This window comes from Microcaecilia unicolor, chromosome 8, assembly GCF_901765095.1.
Source record: "Microcaecilia unicolor chromosome 8, aMicUni1.1, whole genome shotgun sequence".
In the NCBI taxonomy this organism is placed as follows: domain Eukaryota; kingdom Metazoa; phylum Chordata; class Amphibia; order Gymnophiona; family Siphonopidae; genus Microcaecilia; species Microcaecilia unicolor.
In genome coordinates, this window is record NC_044038.1 from 61,708,402 (window position 1) to 61,727,615 (window position 19,214).

The 19,214-nt window shown below is 44.2% G+C and overlaps 1 protein-coding gene across 1 annotated transcript in view; it reads right to left on the bottom strand.

Annotated features, from left to right (window-relative positions):
• TRAP1 (TNF receptor associated protein 1) overlaps positions 1 to 19,214 on the bottom strand; it is a 186,329-nt gene that overhangs the window by 99,910 nt on the left and 67,205 nt on the right. Inside the window, exons 10-11 of the mRNA XM_030211743.1 lie at positions 14,193 to 14,313; positions 5,468 to 5,537 (exon numbers count right to left, since the gene is read on the bottom strand). Of these exons, the coding sequence (XP_030067603.1) occupies positions 5,468 to 5,537; positions 14,193 to 14,313 (191 nt within the window). The remainder of the gene's footprint in view (positions 1 to 5,467; positions 5,538 to 14,192; positions 14,314 to 19,214) is intronic.

Sequence of the window (19,214 nt, forward strand, 5' to 3'; positions counted from 1 at the left end):
GCTGAGCTGTGCATTATAGAACACCATAGGCACGCACCCCAGCAAGAACAGATTCCCCCAGCAAAGTGGGAAAGTCACAGAATAACAAGGATGAGACCAGTCCGGGAGTCAGATATGGAACAGCATGGAAGTTGTTGTGCACATTCAGAGATAGATGCACTTTCACCTCCATAAGTGGCGCAGTACTCTTCTTCCAGAGATGCAGCTGCGCCTAGATCCAGACAAGGAAGAGTGCTCCATAAATCAGAGATGGAACTGAAAAACAGTGCTCCATAAATCAGAGATGGAACTGAACTACGCATCCAGAGATGATGCTTTAGACAGCTCCATGGATGAAGCTATGAGGAATAACCAGAGGAAGGTGGTGATGAAACCTGACGGTCAGAGATGGAGTTGGGCTCCACAGTCCGATACAGAGCTGTGCCCTATAGCCGTAGAGGGTGCCATGCCCTAGAGCTATAGATGGTGCCATGCTCTACATTCAGAGAGAGTGCACCACTAGACATACAGAGAAAGAGAGAGAGAGAGAGAGAGACGCACTCAATGAGCAGTGATGAAGCCATGCTCAGTCATCAGACATGGAACTGTACCCCACAAAGGAGCCACTGCCATAAGGCTCAGGCAGTCGTGTTCAGAGTCATGACTAGGGCTGCTTTCCACACAGAAAAAAAAGGAGGGGTTTGTTCTATTCAGATGTGGAACTGCTCCAATTAACAGAGAGGAAACTGGGAAAGGCATCCCAAGACTGGGGCCAGCGAAAACACAGACCACGCTAGATATGGTGATGTGGCAACAAGGTGTTGCCAGAACTGTACTCCACACGTGGAAAGGGGAAATCATGCTGTACAGACAGTGATGGAGCCACGCTCCACATGTACCAATGGAAAAAGCTCAAGAGCCATGTAAAGGTTGAATTCTGCCGATACCACAGAGCCGCAAGCTAGCCAAGCAGCTTGTAGCCGTGCACTGAGCTGAAGCTGTCGTAAGGCAAACACCAATAACAGCCACAAGAACTGCAAGAGGCCGACAAAGCTGGAGATACTAACAGTGAAGGAGTGCCTGTAGAAGCAAAAAGACACAATTATGCTGCCTGTCCAGTGGAGAGAGGGCACTTGAGACAGCAAGCACCTGACAGTGTGCAATGGGCAGTGAGGAAACAGGAAACAACCACTGAAAGTGGAGGAACACTCAGTCCCTATGATGGACAGCCTGCGCAGCCTCCAACAGGAGGGACACGGAACAGCAGCCATGAAGAGGCCAGTGAAGGCACCACAAACTGTCTTCCGCTGATCAGTAGCAAAAAAAAAAAAACAAAAAAAACAGAAGGCTGCAACCTGCCAGGTACCCAGAGGGCATCCCACCTGCCACCTAGTCCAAGCAGCAAGGCTACAGAGGCCCGAAGGCCAATAGTGCAAGCGTTAAATAATCTGAAGGGCTACTGTCCATGCCGTAATAGCCCCAAAGTGGCTAAAGGTGGAGAGATGTGAAGTGGAAATGCCGACTCATGCTGAAGTCGAAGTTCATGAATGCAGTTGAGAGCTGAAGGCTGACAAGGCCACAAGGGACCGAAAAACAGGTAATTCAACCAAGAGTCTAAGGCTTCCAATGCCACATGGGATCGCTGCCTTAGGGAGGCTGTTCTGGAATGACTGACATGCCCCGAAAGCGGCCGCAGCAGCAGCAGCAGCACACAACTAGATGTGCATGCGGAAGTGGGCCGCCAGCTGAAACCCGCATCAGACAGGTTACAGATCACTAATAGCAGATCAGCAATTTCATGTTTGAGTTCCTTCAGTATCCTAGGGTGCATGCCATCTGGTACAGGTGATTTACTACTCTGCAGACTGAAAACTCAGCTGGGAGCAGTAGCCTGGAGAAGGCCGCAAGGCCAGCCGAGAGTGACCTGGGAGCAGCAAGGTTCAGGCTTCTTCTGTGCAGAAATTTGTCATGTGAGAAGGAGCAGAGACCCCAAAACCACAAAAGCTAACAAAAACCCTCTGCCAAATCAAGGGAATCGGTGCCATCTGTACCACAACATCCCATAAGCTGCTAAGTCAGCAAAAGGATAAAGAGCAATCTGTTATTGCTGCCGCCAACTGAAGAGAGGTACTGTAAAAAGCGCACCAAAATTGCTCCTGCGCTGGCCCAACAGTACTGTCGCAATAACACAGGCAAATCCCCACACAGGCTGCTCAAAAAGAAATGTGTACCACCACAGATGCACTGACTTAAAACAGCACAAACCCAACAGAGAGGAAGAATACAAATTCATACCCACAATTTTGCCACCCTTATCAGTACCCACAGGTCTTCTGACTCCAATCAGGTGGTTGAATCCAAGCAGCTGCAGGAGCACAGACACAGCCCCTCTCCTCTAGAATGCCACATACGCAGGAATCTGCTCTCTTCCACTATTCCGCCCCCCCCCCCAAGTTCTTTGAGGAGGAGGAAAGTAGTGGCAGGAAAGGGGGGAAAGGGGGGGCAGTGACTTGTCACACCAGATGTACCCCAAGTCATACACCTCTACTGGCTGTTTAGTATAGAGCTGTTTGGTTTTGCAGATCAGCCAGATTTGTATAAATAACTTATTCCCTTATCTATGATCTATAGCTATAGCTTGTGTCTTCTTGGCCTTCTCAGGAACACGTTAACAGACAGGTTTGCTTGGCCTAAAATAACGGCCATAAACTTTAAAACCTCTGTTTGTTTCAATCAGACTCTGAATTAATATAGAGGCACTCTCGAGTGATAAGCAGTGGTGTGCTGGAGCCGCCGGTTGTTAAATTTTTAAAGATCTTACGAGCCGGTTGTTCTGCTGGGCGAGCTGGCTCCGGTAAACGAGGTAAGCATGGCAGGAGGGCGCCACAAGCCATGCTTACCCCGTTTACCTCACCTCCCACCACTGCCCTTGTTTGTCTGCGCCGCCCTGGGGGGGGGGGGGGGGGGGGTTTAAATCATTTTTATTACCTCCATCGAAGCGGCCCGTCTCTAGCCTTCCCTTCATGAGTTCATTCCTTCAGAGTCCCGCCTTCTGAAGTCATTTCCTCTTTCCGCGAGGGCGGGACTCTGAGGGAACGAACTCGAAGGGAAGGCTAGAGACGGGCAGGGCTTTCAATGATGCGGCCGCTTTGATGGACGTAATAAAAAAAAGATTTAAACCAACTGTGGCAGGAAGAAAAAGGGGGATGTTGGAGGGAGAAGAGGGCAGGTAGGTGGATATGAATGGGAGGGGAGGATGGGGGCAAAGGAGAATTGCTGGACATGGATGGGAGTGGGAGGGGCAAAGGAGAATCGCTGGACATGGATGGGAGTGGAAGGGGAGGGCAGGGGAGAGAGGAGAATCGCTGGGTATGGCTGGCTGGAGGGGAGGGCAGGGGAGAGAAAAGAATCGCTGGGTATGGCTGGCTGGAGGAGATGGCAGGGGAGAGAAGAGAATCACTGGGTATGGCTGGCTGGGGGGGCAGGGGAGAGAAGAGAATCGCTGGGTATGGCTGGCTAGAGGGGGGCAGGGGAAAGATGAGAATCGCTGGGTATGGCTGGTTGGAGGGGGGCAGGGGAGAGGAGAGTTGCTGGACATGGGTGGATGGAGGGGAGGGCAGGGGAGAGAAGAGAATTGATGGACATGGGTGGATGGAGGGGAGGGGAGGAGAGAGTTGCTGGACGGGTGGATGGAGGGGAGGGCAGGGGGAGAGGAGGGTTGCTGGACATGGGTGGATAGAGGGGAGGGCAGGAGAGAGGAGGGTTGCTGGACATGGTTGGAGGAGAGGGAAGGGAAGAGTGAGGATGGAGATGAGATGAGGGAAAAGGAAGAGAGGAGAAAAACTGCACATGGATGAATAGGCAGAAGCTGGATCCACTGGACAGTAAAGTCTGCGGAGGACCCAGCTTTTACTTACGGATGTAGGGCAAGAAATGAAGAAAGGCGGAAAGTAAAGAAATAAATGAAAAGGAAGCCCTGGAAACAGAGTTAAAAGAACAGATAGCAGCAGAATCGGATACTGGGCCAGCATGATCAGAAAAACAAAGTCACCAGACAACAAAGGTAGAAAAAAATAATTTTATTTTCATTATAGTGTTTGGAATATGTCCACTTTGAGAATCAGGTGCTCAACATTAAAAGTTTATATTTATTTACTTATTTATGGCATTTTATCCCACATGAAACATGAATTAGATTGGAACCTGGGATCATTTAATTTTTTTTTTCCTGGAGAGAGTAATGCATGGCCCCCCCCCCAGGCTCTCTCCCCGGCTATAGCCAGCTCTGCAATTTGGGGAGGGGGGCAGAAGTGGACTGGGGAGAGAGCCTGTTAAACATTTACCAGCACACCACTGGTGATAAGTATTAGAGGAAGGGAGGTTTACAAAGGGCAAATGATAGATAATTGGGAAAAATACCAAAGAAGCAGAATTATGTGAAGGTGACCTTAGAGGACAGAGTTGAAGAATACCAGATAAGTAAGAGAGAAAATATAAGGAATTAAGTGATTGGACAAAAAATTAAGCTTCAGTAATCTGACAAGCACATCTTGTGGCAGTCAGATTTTGTTAAGCTTCCAGGGAAATACACAGACCAGAGAGAGATGTTATTTTCCTTATACTGAAATTTAGACTGATATAAATAAGAATTCAATTTTCTATAATACTGGGATAAAAGAATTTTTATTGTATCATTTACTCTAATAAATTTTAGCATTATTATAAAAGATAAAAACTAAACTCTGAAGTGTTTTTCCTTTGCCAGAAGGGCTTTCTTTCCGTCTCTTCTGAAGTTGTTTAGCTCTCCCTTTAGAGGCAAGAGAGTGGGCTGTACATGGCCTAGACACCTCCCCCCCCCAGCTCAACTGAACCAGGGAATCCAGGAGCCACAGGAGCAGGAGAAACCAGGAGCTTGCGAGAGACCATCCACCGCTTGCTGGAGACAGAAAATACCAACTGACCAAGCAGCATTCCGTCCTGTGTGTTAAAATTCAGTCTGGTTATCTCCACCTGCTGGTAGATGGTCCTAACCCACAAGTCTCTGAATTTGGCTGCTGATGACAAGGAAGAGATGTTTGCTTTTTGTAGTACAGTGAGAGAACATGTTCCCCATAACAATAACAAAGATAGTATGTACCAGCTGCAGTACAGCATGTGAACATATTTCCTGCAAGTGTGTGAGACAGAATGTAGCTCCTACAACAGAATGAAAGAACATGTTCCCCACAGTAAATCATGTTCCCTGAAGCAAAACGTGTTATCTTTTATTACATTTTAATATACCTCTGTATTTGCGTTGCATGTCAAAGTGGTTTACAAGGTAAGAATAACCAGTAAAAAGAACTCCACAAATATAACTTCAATAGAGCATCCTCTCTGCCACAGTACATCAGCATGCCTCTTGCCTTTGAGTATGGTGCAGCCTCTGCCCAATAACAATCTATTTCGAAGATGTTCAGCAGGATTTCTTGCACAGCTGTCAGCTCACCTGATGAGGGCACTTTCCTGTAGAAGCTCACGACTCAGGTTCAAGGGAATGTCCTCACTGTCCACTACCCCTGGAATAAATCCAGTGCAACAGCATTAAAAGAATAAATGGCACGCATCTCCCCTACCCCTCAGAAAGTTCCCTAATGACACGACTCATTTTCCCCAAGTAAAGGCCGACCAAATTTCAGTTTTGGCACTGAAACTGACACGAAATCCAGATTCAGGTTTCAGCCAAAAATGCTCATGCATTTTCGAATGAAACAGAAACTCGACCCCCCTGCCAAAAAAAAAAAGGGGGGGGGGCCTGCAGGTTGATCAGTCTGAATGGCTTCCAGGACTTTCTGCAGAGACTGGAATATTACTCCTGCTTATGCTGCTTCCAATCCCAAGATAGACACTGGGACCCTCCCATTTTGGCTGAGGAACCTGCTGGGGTGACTGGGGTAAAGGTAAGCCCAGGAATGGCCTTCAAATGGTGGGAGGGTGGAGGGGTTGGGGGTTAAGGTGGCTGTCCGGTTGGCCAGCCCTTTTCCAGGAGGGGTTGTGGTTGCGGCAGAGCTGGCACGGGAAGCACTGTTTTTGGTTTTAATTCCAGCTGAAACAGAGTGGCAAATTTTGACCTTAGATTCTGTTCTGGCCAGAACCAAAACCACTGGTTTCATCGGTCTCTACCTCCAAGAACAGCCAACCCCTCCCCCATCCCCAGTGATACAAAAGATGTTCTCTACTGAAAAAGGCCTCCCTTCTCCTGCTTGAACCCACACTCTTTCTGGAAAGAACTTGTTTCATCTACATAATTCCATTGTAGAGTAGCACTAGAACCACAGTATAACAAGGCAGAATTATATGGCCTTTTCAACAGTATATTAAAGAGACAGAGTATAACACAAAGAGGCGTATTTTCAAAGCACCTAATCTTACAAAGGTCCATAGTAACCTATGGAACTTCGTAAGTCTAAGTGCTTTGAAAATGAGCCCCAAATTGCCTGAATGATGGGTTGGAGAAACTTGTCCTGCAGTATTAAAGGTAAGTGTTATCTAAACTTTGAATTTTGCACACAGTTTGCTTTGACACAAAAATATTTTTGGATAAAAAGATTAAAAATTATAAACACTGGGGTTCCAAGGATCAAATGGATGTTCCTTTCTTTAATAATATTGATACAGTGGTTTTTGTAACCCCATAGGATGATCGTAAGTAGACTGATGGTCCTTTAAATAAGATAAACAGCTCATCATTCTTAATTTTTTCCTTTTAGCCTTCTTTGTACAGATTGTATCATTGCTACCAGGTTGGACCCTTTTTCTGGCCATGCATTCACTTTGAAAACTGGTGCAAAGCCTATGGGTAAAAAGTGCCTATAAATTGACATCTTAATTAGAGATGAAAAATAACCGAGATTATTCATCTAGTTATTAATCTACTTCTGGGCTTCTTTTATCAAGCCACACTAGTGGCTCCCTGTAGAGTAGTGTTTGCCAAGTCAGTCCTGGAGTACCCCTTGCCAGTCAGGTTTTCAGGATATCCAAAATGAATATGCATGAAAGAGATATGCACATAATAGAGGCAGTGTATGCAAATCAAATTCATGCATATTCATTGTGGATATCCTGAAAACCTGACTGGCAAGGGGTACTCCAGGACTGACTTGGCAAACACTGCAGTAGAGTAATGCCAAAAAGTCCACTCACTCTGAATGGGCTCCACTGGCATTATCACGTGGCTTGATAAAAGAGGATCTCTGTTAGTAATTTCTCCACCGCTGCTAAATATACACAGTCTTAGGTGACTATAAGTACAATTTTGATACTATAAACTCATTAAATCATTTTCACTCCCAAAATCCTGCCCAGAAAAAAATACTCAGAACAGAGTGGGAGTTTCTAAATGCCATCTCTATGCTGGGGATGTGGAAAGAGTTTTTACCAGCATGTTATAAAGGCCCACACTATGTCTTACTGCTGTACAAGATTATCAAACCAAAGAAAATTATCAGGTAAGACCTAATTTCTCCTTCCTTTACGTAGCTTCCTGCTATTCCAGAACCTGTGAAATTCTCAAAAGCAATCCCTAGAAGTGGGTGGGATCCTGCTGTTGCTGCCCTGAGGACCAAAGCCTCAAAATTGGCTTCTGAGCACACCAAAACAACCACCCTGTAGTGCCTGCCTTGCAGATATCCCCCAGAGACAGTAAGGTAGTCTCCACCCAGGATATTGCTGTAAGTCTCGTAGAATGAGCCCACAAGGTCTGTGGTGCCTGCTTCTCTGCAGCAAATAAGCTGACGCGATAGTCGCCTTCAGATATCTAGCAATTGTGGGCTTAAATGAGAAGCTACAAGGAAGAATACCGAGTCTTTTTGTCCTCTATGCGAAAGGACAGAAGCTCCACAGATTGGTTAAGATGAAACGCCGATACCACTTTAGAAAGTAAGGAAGGAATCATACACAGGGAGACTCCCACTGCTAAAAAAGAAGAAAGGGATCCCAGCCTGAAGCTCAGAAATCCTATGTGCCAACCCAACAGCCATCGAGAATGCTGCCTTTAGTGTAAGATCTTTCAAGGAGGTCTTCTGGAGTGGCTCAAAAGGAGAAGCTTCTCAAGAGCCCGAAGGACTAAAATAAGGTTCCATTTTGGACATCGCATACAAAAGAGAGGCTGCAAGTGGCCCGCTCCCCAAAAGAACCAAACAATATCCAGGTGAGCCGCAAGAGACGTCCTCTGTAGTCAGCCCCTGAAACAGGCCAAAGCCACAACCTGAACTTTTAGAAAACCCAACACCAATCCTTTTGAAGACCTGCCTGGAGAAATATTAGGATGTGTGCAATCTGAGCAAAGAAGGGAGAAAGTCCGCACACAGAACACCAGCCTTCAAACTTCCGCCTCCCTCTTGCATATTTATTTATTTGGAACATTTAAACCTTGCTTTCTGCCACTGAAAGCAGCCCAAAAGCGGTTTACAATGAACTGAGAAAACAATTACAATGACAGTTGAGGAGGTAGAAGAACAGAGGAAGAAGGGAAGCAAAGGGAAAAGAGTAAAATGGACTGTGGAAATCCAGATGCTGAGATGTATCAGAGTGGCTGGAACAGCACCCAACAAGGCACTGTAGGCAGGCCCAGCAAGTGCAGATGAAATGCTGAAGATGTACAGCGTTTCCGAGCCTGAAGCAAAATAGCAATGACCAAATCAAAATAACCTTCTTGTCTCAACCAAACCCTTTCAATGGCCAAGCCACAAGACCAAAGGGGCACGCATTCTCCATAAGCACCTGACCTTGCTTCAGTAGGCCGTGTACCTGCAGAAGACGGAGGATCCCTATTCAGCAGTCAAATCAGGTCGATGTACCACACCCACTGTAGCCAAACTGGGCCTACAAGAAGTATTCGGTCCCGATGCAATGCGATCCTTTTCAACATGCAGCCTACCTTGGGCCAAGGAGGGAAGACATACAGTAGATGTGTCTCTGGTCAGGGCAGCAATAGGGCATCGAGCCACATCAAGCCTGGTTCTTTCCAATGAATGAGGAACTTGGGCACTTAGGCATTCCCTTTCATCACACCAAGTGCAGAAGCAGAGAACCCCATTGGTCCACTATCAGCTGAAACCTCCGTTGGATAGTTCCTACTCTTCTGGGTACAAGGCGTGCCTGCTGAGAAAACGTCTCCACATTCAAGGACCCAGCAATGTGAGCTCCAAATTGCAACATTCTGTAAAAATATACAGAACCCACTGGTCTAACATGATTTTGGCCCACATCTCCCAAAACTCCTAAATCGTCCTCCCAACGGAGGAAGAGTGAACCACCCTCACATTACTGCAAAGCTCAGGAGGCACTGGGAGGAGGACTTCCTGTCCTCATGAAAGGAAGGCTGGCATGCCTGAAAGTGAGACTTCTGATCATATTGCTGATGACCAGATCAGTACTGTCTACTGTCTCAAGATTGAGAGCCTCCTGAAGATGCATCGGGAAAGCCTTAGAAGGACCTCTAGGCTCACTCATGATCGACGAAGGTGGAACTTCTGATGACAAAGCAGAAGGCTCCCCAATGGAAAGTAATGCCAATGCTTCAAATAAGAATGCCTCTTTATGAAACAAACAATATTTTTGGAACATTCCTCTCCTCAGGAGGGCGCTCTCCCTCCTCTAACAGCTCCTTTAACGATGGCTCCTCTGAAATGAGAACTCCTAGGAGTTGGAGGGGCCACAGGGCGAGAAACTGAAGCACCATGCAGCAACTACGACTGTCCCTGTTTCACTAAATAGGCCTAGTGTGAAAGCAATATAAAATCTGGACGAAACAAAGATCCCGATGAAACTGAATGCTTTGTCAGGCCCTAAGGTTGTAAAACGGCGGTTGTGCTCCATGTATGATCAGACAGAGGCTGTTCCTCACTGCCAGTCAGCCCCGACAAGATGGTGCCCGTTCCCACATTCTCTTGCATCAAACTGTGCACCAGCCCTGCCAGAAAGCCTGAAGTCCCCAGCATATTTGGATACTGCGCCAATCCGAAGATATGCTGCTGCTGACCGTTTCCTCCATGTCCTGTGGGATTCCAGGCATGCACACACTACAATGCCCCAATGCTGGACAGTGGGACCCACAGCAGGAAAAACTGCTTAACTGCATCAGTGGGCTTCACCATTCACCCCGATTGCACAAATGCAGTACAACGCAGTCCCAAGCAGTGAGTCAGGATTCCTCCCCTGCACCAAGCGGTTCTGAGTTAAACTTTAGTTGGACTTACCACTGCCAACTGCTAATAGTCTCCACAAGTCTTACCCTGGACGAGAAAGAAACAGGATTGATATTCTGTCCTATGCCTCCAGCAAGGCTCTTCCTGTTTTATTTATTTGTTACATTTGTATCCCACATGTTCCCACATATTTGTAGGCTCAATGTGGCTTACATAGCATTGGAAAGGCATTTGCCAACTCCGGTGAGAACAAATACAAAGTGATGTTGTGGTAAGATAAAGTTCATGTGGCACAGCCACAATTAGGGAATCGTACAACAGAAGAGTTGAGTTATGTCAATTACGTACTTTAGTTTTGTTGTGTCACAGAGATCAGACCTTTAGGTTGGATCGGCAGGGTATGCCTTTCTGAATAGGTTAGTTTTTAAGTGATTTCCGGAAGTTTAGGTGGTCGTGCGTCGTTTTCAAGGCTTTTGGTAATGTGTTCCACAGTTGTGTGCTTATGTAGGAAAAGCTGGATGCGTAAGTTGATTTGTATTTGAGGCCTTTGCAGCTTGGGTAGTGCAGATTTAGATATGTTTGTGTTGATACTGATGTGTTTCTAGTTGGTAAGTCGATCAAGTCTGTCATGTATCCAGGGGCTTCACCGTAGATAATTTTGTGAACCAGGGTGCAGATTTTGAACGCAATGCGTTCTTTGATTGGGAGCCAGTGTAGTTTTTCGCGGAGGGGTTTTGTGCTTTCAGATCGCGTTTTTCCAAAGATAAGCCTAGCTGCCGTGTTCTGAGCGGTCTGGAGCTTCTTTAATGTTGCCATTAGCATGCAAGCCATTTTTAGAAATTACTGAGGCAGCATTTACCACCATCTATTTTGAAGGCGGTAATGGCTCCCGTGTTATCAGTGTGCTAACCAGTCATGTTATGTATATGCACTAACCAGTTAGCGCAGAAACACCCACTCTTTACAAAAATACATAATTTATTGTACACAAATGCAAAAAATTGATGCTTTAGCACATCCCATGGTAGACCATTTTTTTTGCTGCATTAGGCGTGCGTTTTCAATTCTGGGAATACTATGGTCCCTTCCCTAAGCAAGAAGGTACCTTACCAGCCCTTAAATCTTGCATCTTAAAAACATTTGGCCGTCTTCAAAAAAAAAAAAAAAAATAAATCATCCTTACCCAATTATATTGCAGATTACTTTTCTAAAAAAATATATCCTTACCTCCACCTTCTCCTGCTGGTGGTCCTTTTTTACCTGCAACATTCCTTTTTTGGGGGTTGTTTGTTTGTTTTAAGGTTGTTGTGCTGGAAAAGAAGTGCTCCACAGGAAACAGGGGAAAGGTGGGAAGAAGTAAATTCACAGGGCACCAGAAACAGGGATCTGAAGACCTCCAGATATGACTCTGCAGACTCGAGCCACCCACAAAGCTCAACTGAGGACCAGCTGACCAACTGGACCAAGAGCAAATCACTCAGGCTGAAAAGTGTGTCCATCCAACTGTTGGAGATAGAATATACTGAGGAGCTGGACTGGATGTCAAGAGAGATGTTTCAGCTCAGTTTTCAGTTCTCTATCTCCACCACAGGTTCTGGAATAGTGGGAAGCTACGTAATGGAACACATTTTATGTGGCACACAAGTAGATCTCCCTTCTCCCTCATGGTTCTGCCGGACTGAAGAAAAGTACCTGGCCCGGCTCACTCAGTAACAGCAATTAGGTTTGGCACAGAGGAATCTTGGTACCACATGCGAAGGTCCTGCTAATCCTGCCCCCACTGATGTATATGCAACATGTACAGAATGCATTGGGGGGGGGGGGGGGGGGGGCATTTGTGCATGGTGCCAAGGCTCCTCCACACTGAGGTTAATTTATCAGTACTGAGCAAGCTGGGCCAATACTTTTCTTCCATTCCACGGGACTGGAACAGAGAGGAGAGATCTGCTTGCGGTGAGGGAAAGAGACAAGGGTAATATTGGGATCAGGGGAGGCGGGGAGATAGAGAGGCAACCATGACACATGGAATGTGGGGAAGGGAAGGAAACTGCAGCAAATGGATTGTGGGACAGAGAAGAGAGAGAGTACGAAGGAGAGAAGACAACCACTGGGAAGGAAACAATGAGAGATTCTGGAAACCATAGGGGTGAAGTGAGAAAGGAAAGAAGAGAAATGAAGAAGACTATATATGAATGACAGAATTTTATGTGGGGGTTGGGGAGCAGGAAGAGAGGAAATTTTATGTGTGCAGCCCCCTAGGGATAGTGATGATGTTCATGTGGCCCTCCGTGTAAAAAGACTGCCCACCCCTGTGTTAAATGGTCAAACTGAACCCATATAAGAAGGGCCTGGCATTGTAGTCAGTTATATGTTTAGCAGCAATATTCAGCCACTAGGGAGCTAATTAGATACAGGGGTGCCTTTTAAGGCACCTATGTTACATTTATTTTATAAAAATAAGTAGCAGCCTACCTGATTTATGCAATTCTGGTGTTCAGTGGCAGGCACGGACATTTACACCAGCCCTGGAGCTAGTGTAAATGTTCACACCACTATCTGTCAAGTACATGCATAGACTAGACTAGTGTATTTTTTAACCTGTGTGAATATATTTGTGTGCTTCACCCAAATTCCACCCCTGTGTACGCCCAACAGCAAAGTATGTGCCACCATTTCAAAGCATATACTTCTGCGCTAGTCAGTATTTTAGAAGTCACTTACCCATGTATGTGGCCACATTCATGCATAACTCACTAACACACCAAACAGGTTAGGTACTGCTTCAAGTATGTGCACCATTATAAAATTACCTACTACATGGATAAGTTATATCTTCAAAATTAGGCCAGCTAAATAGTAGGCCTACTTTAACTGAATAGACCAACATGATCACAGTTTAGAAACATATTCAGCGGCACTAGGTAAATGGATTGCACCAGTGAATATATGAATAAAAATTCACTTAACTTTATGCGCTGGCCAGCTTGGCTGAATATTGAGCCCCTAAACACACAAAAATTGTTGCTTAAAGTTGTTCTTTCATAGGCAACTGTGATGGCACTCACTTCTCTGCGTTATAATCCTGTCTTCAAATTCTAAAGAAACATAACCTTAACGACTTTTATTTTAGTATCAATGACTGGACACTTCTAGAATTTCCAGTGGTAAAGAGGTGCAGGGCTTGTGTAACAAATATTAGTAGCCCAAGTGAAACAGATTAGGAAAGACATTTTCAGGATTCATTTACCTAGGTAAGTACCAGTCTGAAAACTGTCCACCCTTAATCTGACTCACAGCACCCAGGTGGTTCCACAGTGTATGTTCTTTTGGCTGTATTAGGAAGTGACTGTCCAGGGGTATTAATACGTCAGGCAGGACAATAATGCACAGACTGCTTTTTCAAATCCACGCGCATTCTTCCATTCAAAACATACCTGCATGAAAAAGCAGGTGCAAATCTTAGTGGATACTTTTTACCCCAGTAATTTTTAAAGTGAGAGTACACTTGTAAGCTCTTTTGAGCAGGGACTGTGTTCTTCATGTTCAATTGTAAAGCGCTGCGTACGACTGGTAGCGCTATAGAAGTGATTTATAGTAGTAGTAGTTGTGCAAAGGCAGCAGAGAAGAGCACTGTGGACTTTGTAGTTATGTGGCTAGTTTCAAAATTTCCCCGTCTAAAGACAAATGGGAACACGAAAAGGAAAGGCTTGTACCCACACAGATTGGCCCAATTAAAAAGAACTTTCAAGCTAAGTTTGATGTTTCTTGCATATATTACTATTAAACATTTACGTTGCATGACGAGGTGTGTGCAGCGCTGAATATTAAACCTTTTGAGCTCTAGACATAAGCTTTAAGGACCAAAGCAAGTATTAAAAACCACCAGCACTAAAGTTTACAGACTGAAATGGTACTTAGTATAGCCTGGCTTAACAGTGAGGCTCAGTCCATGGAAAAAAATTCTCACTCGCACAAACAGAAATCTCCTTTAGGTGCCCCAGCCTACCCATAACTGTGGTAAGTTACCTCGAAGGAAACGGAGCCACTTAGGCAGGATGTCAGTGGCTTTGGTCTGGATCAGAACTTTGCGACTGTAGAGTGCAATGCAGGAACCCATCTCCTTGCTGACATCAAACATGGAGGGCTTCTGAGGACCAGAGCAAAAAGATGATGAAATCAGGATACAGGTCTAGGGTAAATGCAGGGAGCAGAGGGGTGGGAAGGAAAGTATATCTGCCATTATTTAAACAGTACCGTGCCATTATTTAAACAGTACACAGCTCCTTCAAACCCTGCCCATAAAAGACAGTGCAGAAAGTGCAAGTAGGTCTCACTGAAGAGGCCACAAAAAACTGTGAACACCTCTTTTACTATTGGACAGCTACCAATAGCATTAAAAAGGGCAAAACTGCTGCGTTAAAAAAAAAAAAATTTTTTACAGAATTATTCAGGCTCCAAACACCGATACTGCCATTGTAATGCCAATATAAATTAACCAAAGACAACATTTGCATGGGCAGCTAGGAAGAAGAATACACTGATAATAGGATTTCAGGGGTTAAGATCTCACTATTTGCAGATGATGTCCTCCTTACATCACTAAACCCGAAGACCTTCCTGGAGCTCTTGGTTCAGGAGATCTAGGCATTTGTAGCAGTGTTGAGATTTCAGATCAACATGTCAAAACCAGAGATTCTTAATATTAGCTTGAAGGACAGAGTCACATAAAAGCTCGAAAGCAGTTTCTTTTTCGCTGGTACTACGATGAGGCTGCCACAAGGTCGCAGCAGTCATTTTCCAGAGGGAGCCTTTAGGGGCAGGAACAAGTGGGGTCTACTCCCGCCCCCATCACCCTCACTGGGCAAACAGGGGCTTTTAGTAGGTCTGGGGGGGGGAGTGATATGGATCTGTGGTGGGGATCTTGCGTCTTCAGGGGATGGGAGTGAGAGGGAGGTTGGTGACAGCGGTTAACCAGGCACGGCCGACATTTATACTGGTATTCGGTTAACTTTCCGCATAAAGTTTTTTGTCCTAACGTTATGCGGTTGCTCATCCAGTTAACAGACTGAAAATCACAGCTAACCTGCTAAGCTTCTGCTCATCCCTAATTCCATTCCCAGGATGCTCACAAACTAGCCAGTTTCAAAATAGGCAGTTAGAAGTGATATTCATTGGCACTGTCCAGTTAAGTGCCACCTCTGCGTGTGCGCAATCTCTGGTACTAGCTGAAATATTTTAAAAATATTTCCACAGTGGGTTACCTGGTGGTAATTGGGCAGCGTTGCGCACTATTTACCACCAGGTAAGCGCTGGAGCCCTTACCGCCACCTCAATGGGTGGCAGTTAAGTGCTCCCTCCCCTAAACGGTCAAGTGGGAAGTGTGAACTTATTGAATGGCCATTTCTTTTTTCAGCCTTTTACCCACTGTGGTAAAAGGGGCCCTGGAGTGCAGCAAAAACACGCACTGCTGCTAGCAAAGGGCCTGTTTAACCGCAGCTTAGAAAAAGGGCCCCTAAGCTTTCTTTTCCCATGGGAAAGAAGTCTTAGTAAACTGGCCCCAAAGAGACTGCAGCAATTCTCTTAGGGGAAGTGACTCCCTCAAGCTCCCTCTCAAACTTTGGTTGGGACAATGAGGGGCAACGGGTGGAGAAGGGTGAGAGGTCTCAGCCACTGCCTCCTGAGTTTTTGGGTTAGTTCCTAGATTGAAAGAAAATTTGTCAATCTGCCCTTCTCTGTTTTTTTCAGCATATCAAATGGGGTGTATACCGGGGTGTAAATAATTTGAACTCATAAGTTTTGCAACTACTTCTATTAGCTTTTTTTTTTTTCTTTACACCATTTTCCTCATTTTATCATAGTTGCCCTTTAGAAAGTTAAATGCTAATGAAGTCTATTTCCTTACTGTCTTCCCTCCAGTTATTAACTCTGATTTGATCATTTTATCACTATTGTCAAATGGCCCCAACACCTCTACCTCTCGCACCAAGTCCTGATTTCCACTAAGGACAAGATCTGAAAACTCTCACTCGTCAGGTTCTGAATCAGCTCCTACTCAATGAAGCAGTCACTTATTTCATCTCGGAACTTTAACTCCTAGCATTTTCTGACATGACATTTATCCAGTCAATATTGGGACAATTCAAATAACCTATTATTACAACGCTGCCAAATGTGTTGGATTTTCTAATTTCAGCTAACATTTCATCATTTGTTCAATTTTGGGCCAAGGGAATGGAAGTATACCCCAACCACTGTTATCTTGCCCTTTAAACATGGAATTTTTAAAAATTTAGATTGTTATATACTGCCTGCAAGCCCAAAAGCTAACAAAGCAGAGTGCATTAAATTTCTCTCCATATAGATTCCACACTGCAATTTTTTCCTTCAGAACATTTATTCTATTAGACTTAATATCTTCTTTAACATATAATGCAACCCCTCCTTCAATTTGATCTACCCTATCATTGCGATATGTGTACCCTAGTATTACAACATCCCATCAGTTATCTTCCTTTCATCAGGTCTCCGAGATGCCTTTTATATCTACAACTGTATTTGGTACGATATACTCTAACTCTTCTATCATAATTTTAGGCTTCTAGAATTTGTATGTAGATATTTCAAAGTTTTGTTTTTATCCACAATTGGGTTAACAGTTGCCAGATAACGTGCTGTCTTTAATCTCCGTCTATTTTTCCCGTAAAGGCACCTGACTTACTTTTGCCTTTACTCCATTCTCTCTATTGGGATCTCCTATCTTCAATGTTTTGATAGTATCCTTCAAAGATACCTTACTTCAGTGTTTCCCAAAGTCCAGTCCAATTCCAGTCAGGTTTTCAGGATATCCACAATAAATATGAATGAACTTGATTTGCATATACTGCCTCCATTATATGCAAATCTTCCATGCATATCCTGTGGACATCCTGACAACCTGACTGGCAGGGGGGTACTCCAGGACCAGACTTGGAAAATACTGCCTTACTCTGAACCATATTCTCCTGAATAACTATCAGCTTTCCCCCAGGTTCTAGGTTAAAAGCTGCTCCATCTACTTTTTAAATGTCAGCACCAGTAGCCTGGTTCCACCTTGGTGAAGGTGAAGCCCATCATTTTAGAAAAGGCTCCTTGTCCCCAGAAGGATGCCCAGTTCCTAATAAATCTAAATTTCTCTTCCTTACACCATCCTCTCATTCATGCACCAAGATTATAATTCTGTTTGTAAAATTATCCCAAGGAATTTACACTTACATTTATACCTGCCTTTACCATGCAAATAAATGTGCAGCAGCAGCCAAAAAAGCAAACGGGATGCTAGGAATTATTAGGAAAGAGATGGAAAATAAGACCAATAATATTATAATGCCTCTGTATCGCTCCATGGTGTGACCTCACCTTGTGTGCAATTCTGATCGCTGTGTCTTTAAAAAAAAAAAAAAAAAAAAAGATTCATATGAGGAAAAGCTAAAGAGGTTAGGGCTCTTCAGCTTGGAAAAGAGATGGCTGATAAGACAGAACTCTACAAAATCCTGTGTAGAACAGGTAAAAGTAGATCGATTTTTTACTCTTTCATAATGTACAAAGACTAGGGGACACTCGATGACGTGTTTAACATACAAAAGAGAAAATATTTTTTCACTCAACAAATAGTTAAGCTCTGGAACTCATTGTCAAAGGATGTGGTTAACACATCTAGGTTTAAAAAAAAGGTTTGGACAAGTTCCTGGGGGAAAAGTCCATAGTCTGCTATTCAGATAATAATGGGGAAAGCCATTGTTGTTCCTGAGATTGGTAGCATGGAATCTTGCCACTATTTGGGATTCTGATAGGTACTTGTAACCTGGATTGGCCACTGTTGGAAACAGGATACTGGGCTAGATGGACCATTGGTCTGACCCAGTATTGCTATTCTTATGTTTTCAAAAAGGATGTGCAGAAATGGAAGTCCCTCCCCTCTCAAGCTTCCAGGAGCACCTGCACTCAGTTTGAACCAAGTTACATCTGTATAGACTGTATGTGTATAACTTTATGCACAATTTCATAACTGCTTATTTCTCTTATTAAAGCAGTGGCCTCTCTTAGCTACAGATCAAACTGCATTAGCTGTCTTGGATGTGCATCCTAAGAACCTCTTCTGTCCACCAGAGGGCGCAGTACCATTCTGTTGCATTCAGCCATTAACAACATGATTGAGAAGCAACAATTAAAGAGACTGCCAGGTTTAATCCGTATATATTTGTAGGCCGAATTGTTTTTTGGATTAAATATTCAGATAAAGCAGAAAATGCAACACATAATTTACAGGCCTGGTTTCCAGTTTCATGTTATTTATACCCATAAATGCTAGATAACACTGAGGGTCGTCGGTCTCTAGAAAGGACAAAAATGAGTCAATTGAATAGTGTACCTAGATTTTTCAGAAAGTATGACAAAAGGCCTCATGAGAGACTCCTGAGGAAATTAAAGAGTCATAGGACAGGAGCAATGCCCTACTGTGAACTAGTTAAAAAAATAGAAACAGAGAATAGATTTAATTGGTTAATTTTCTCAAATGAAGAAAGGTGTATAGTTGCATGCCCTAGGAATCTGTACTGGGAACAGGGCTTTTTAACTTATTTAGACATGATATGGAAATAGGACCAGTGAGTGTGGTGATCAAATTTACAAATGATACTCATACAAAGTTGTTATATCAGAAGTGCACTATAAGAAAATATAGGAGGACCTTACGAGGTTAAGAATTCAAACAGAAGTTGAAATTTAATGTGGGCAAATGCAGTGATGCACATAGAAAATAATAACCCACATTATAGCTACATGATGCTAAGTTCCACAGAAATCTCCACCCAAGAACAGTACCTAAGCACCACTGTAGACAGTACGAGGCAGTAGGCAAAAGAAAAAAAACAAACAATGTTAGTAATGATTAGGAGAGGAATAAAGAATAAAACAGAAAATATCATAATGCCTCTGCATTGCTCCATAGAGCAACAGCATCCCCAATACTATATGCAATTCTGGTTGGCACATTTCAAAATAAATATAGTG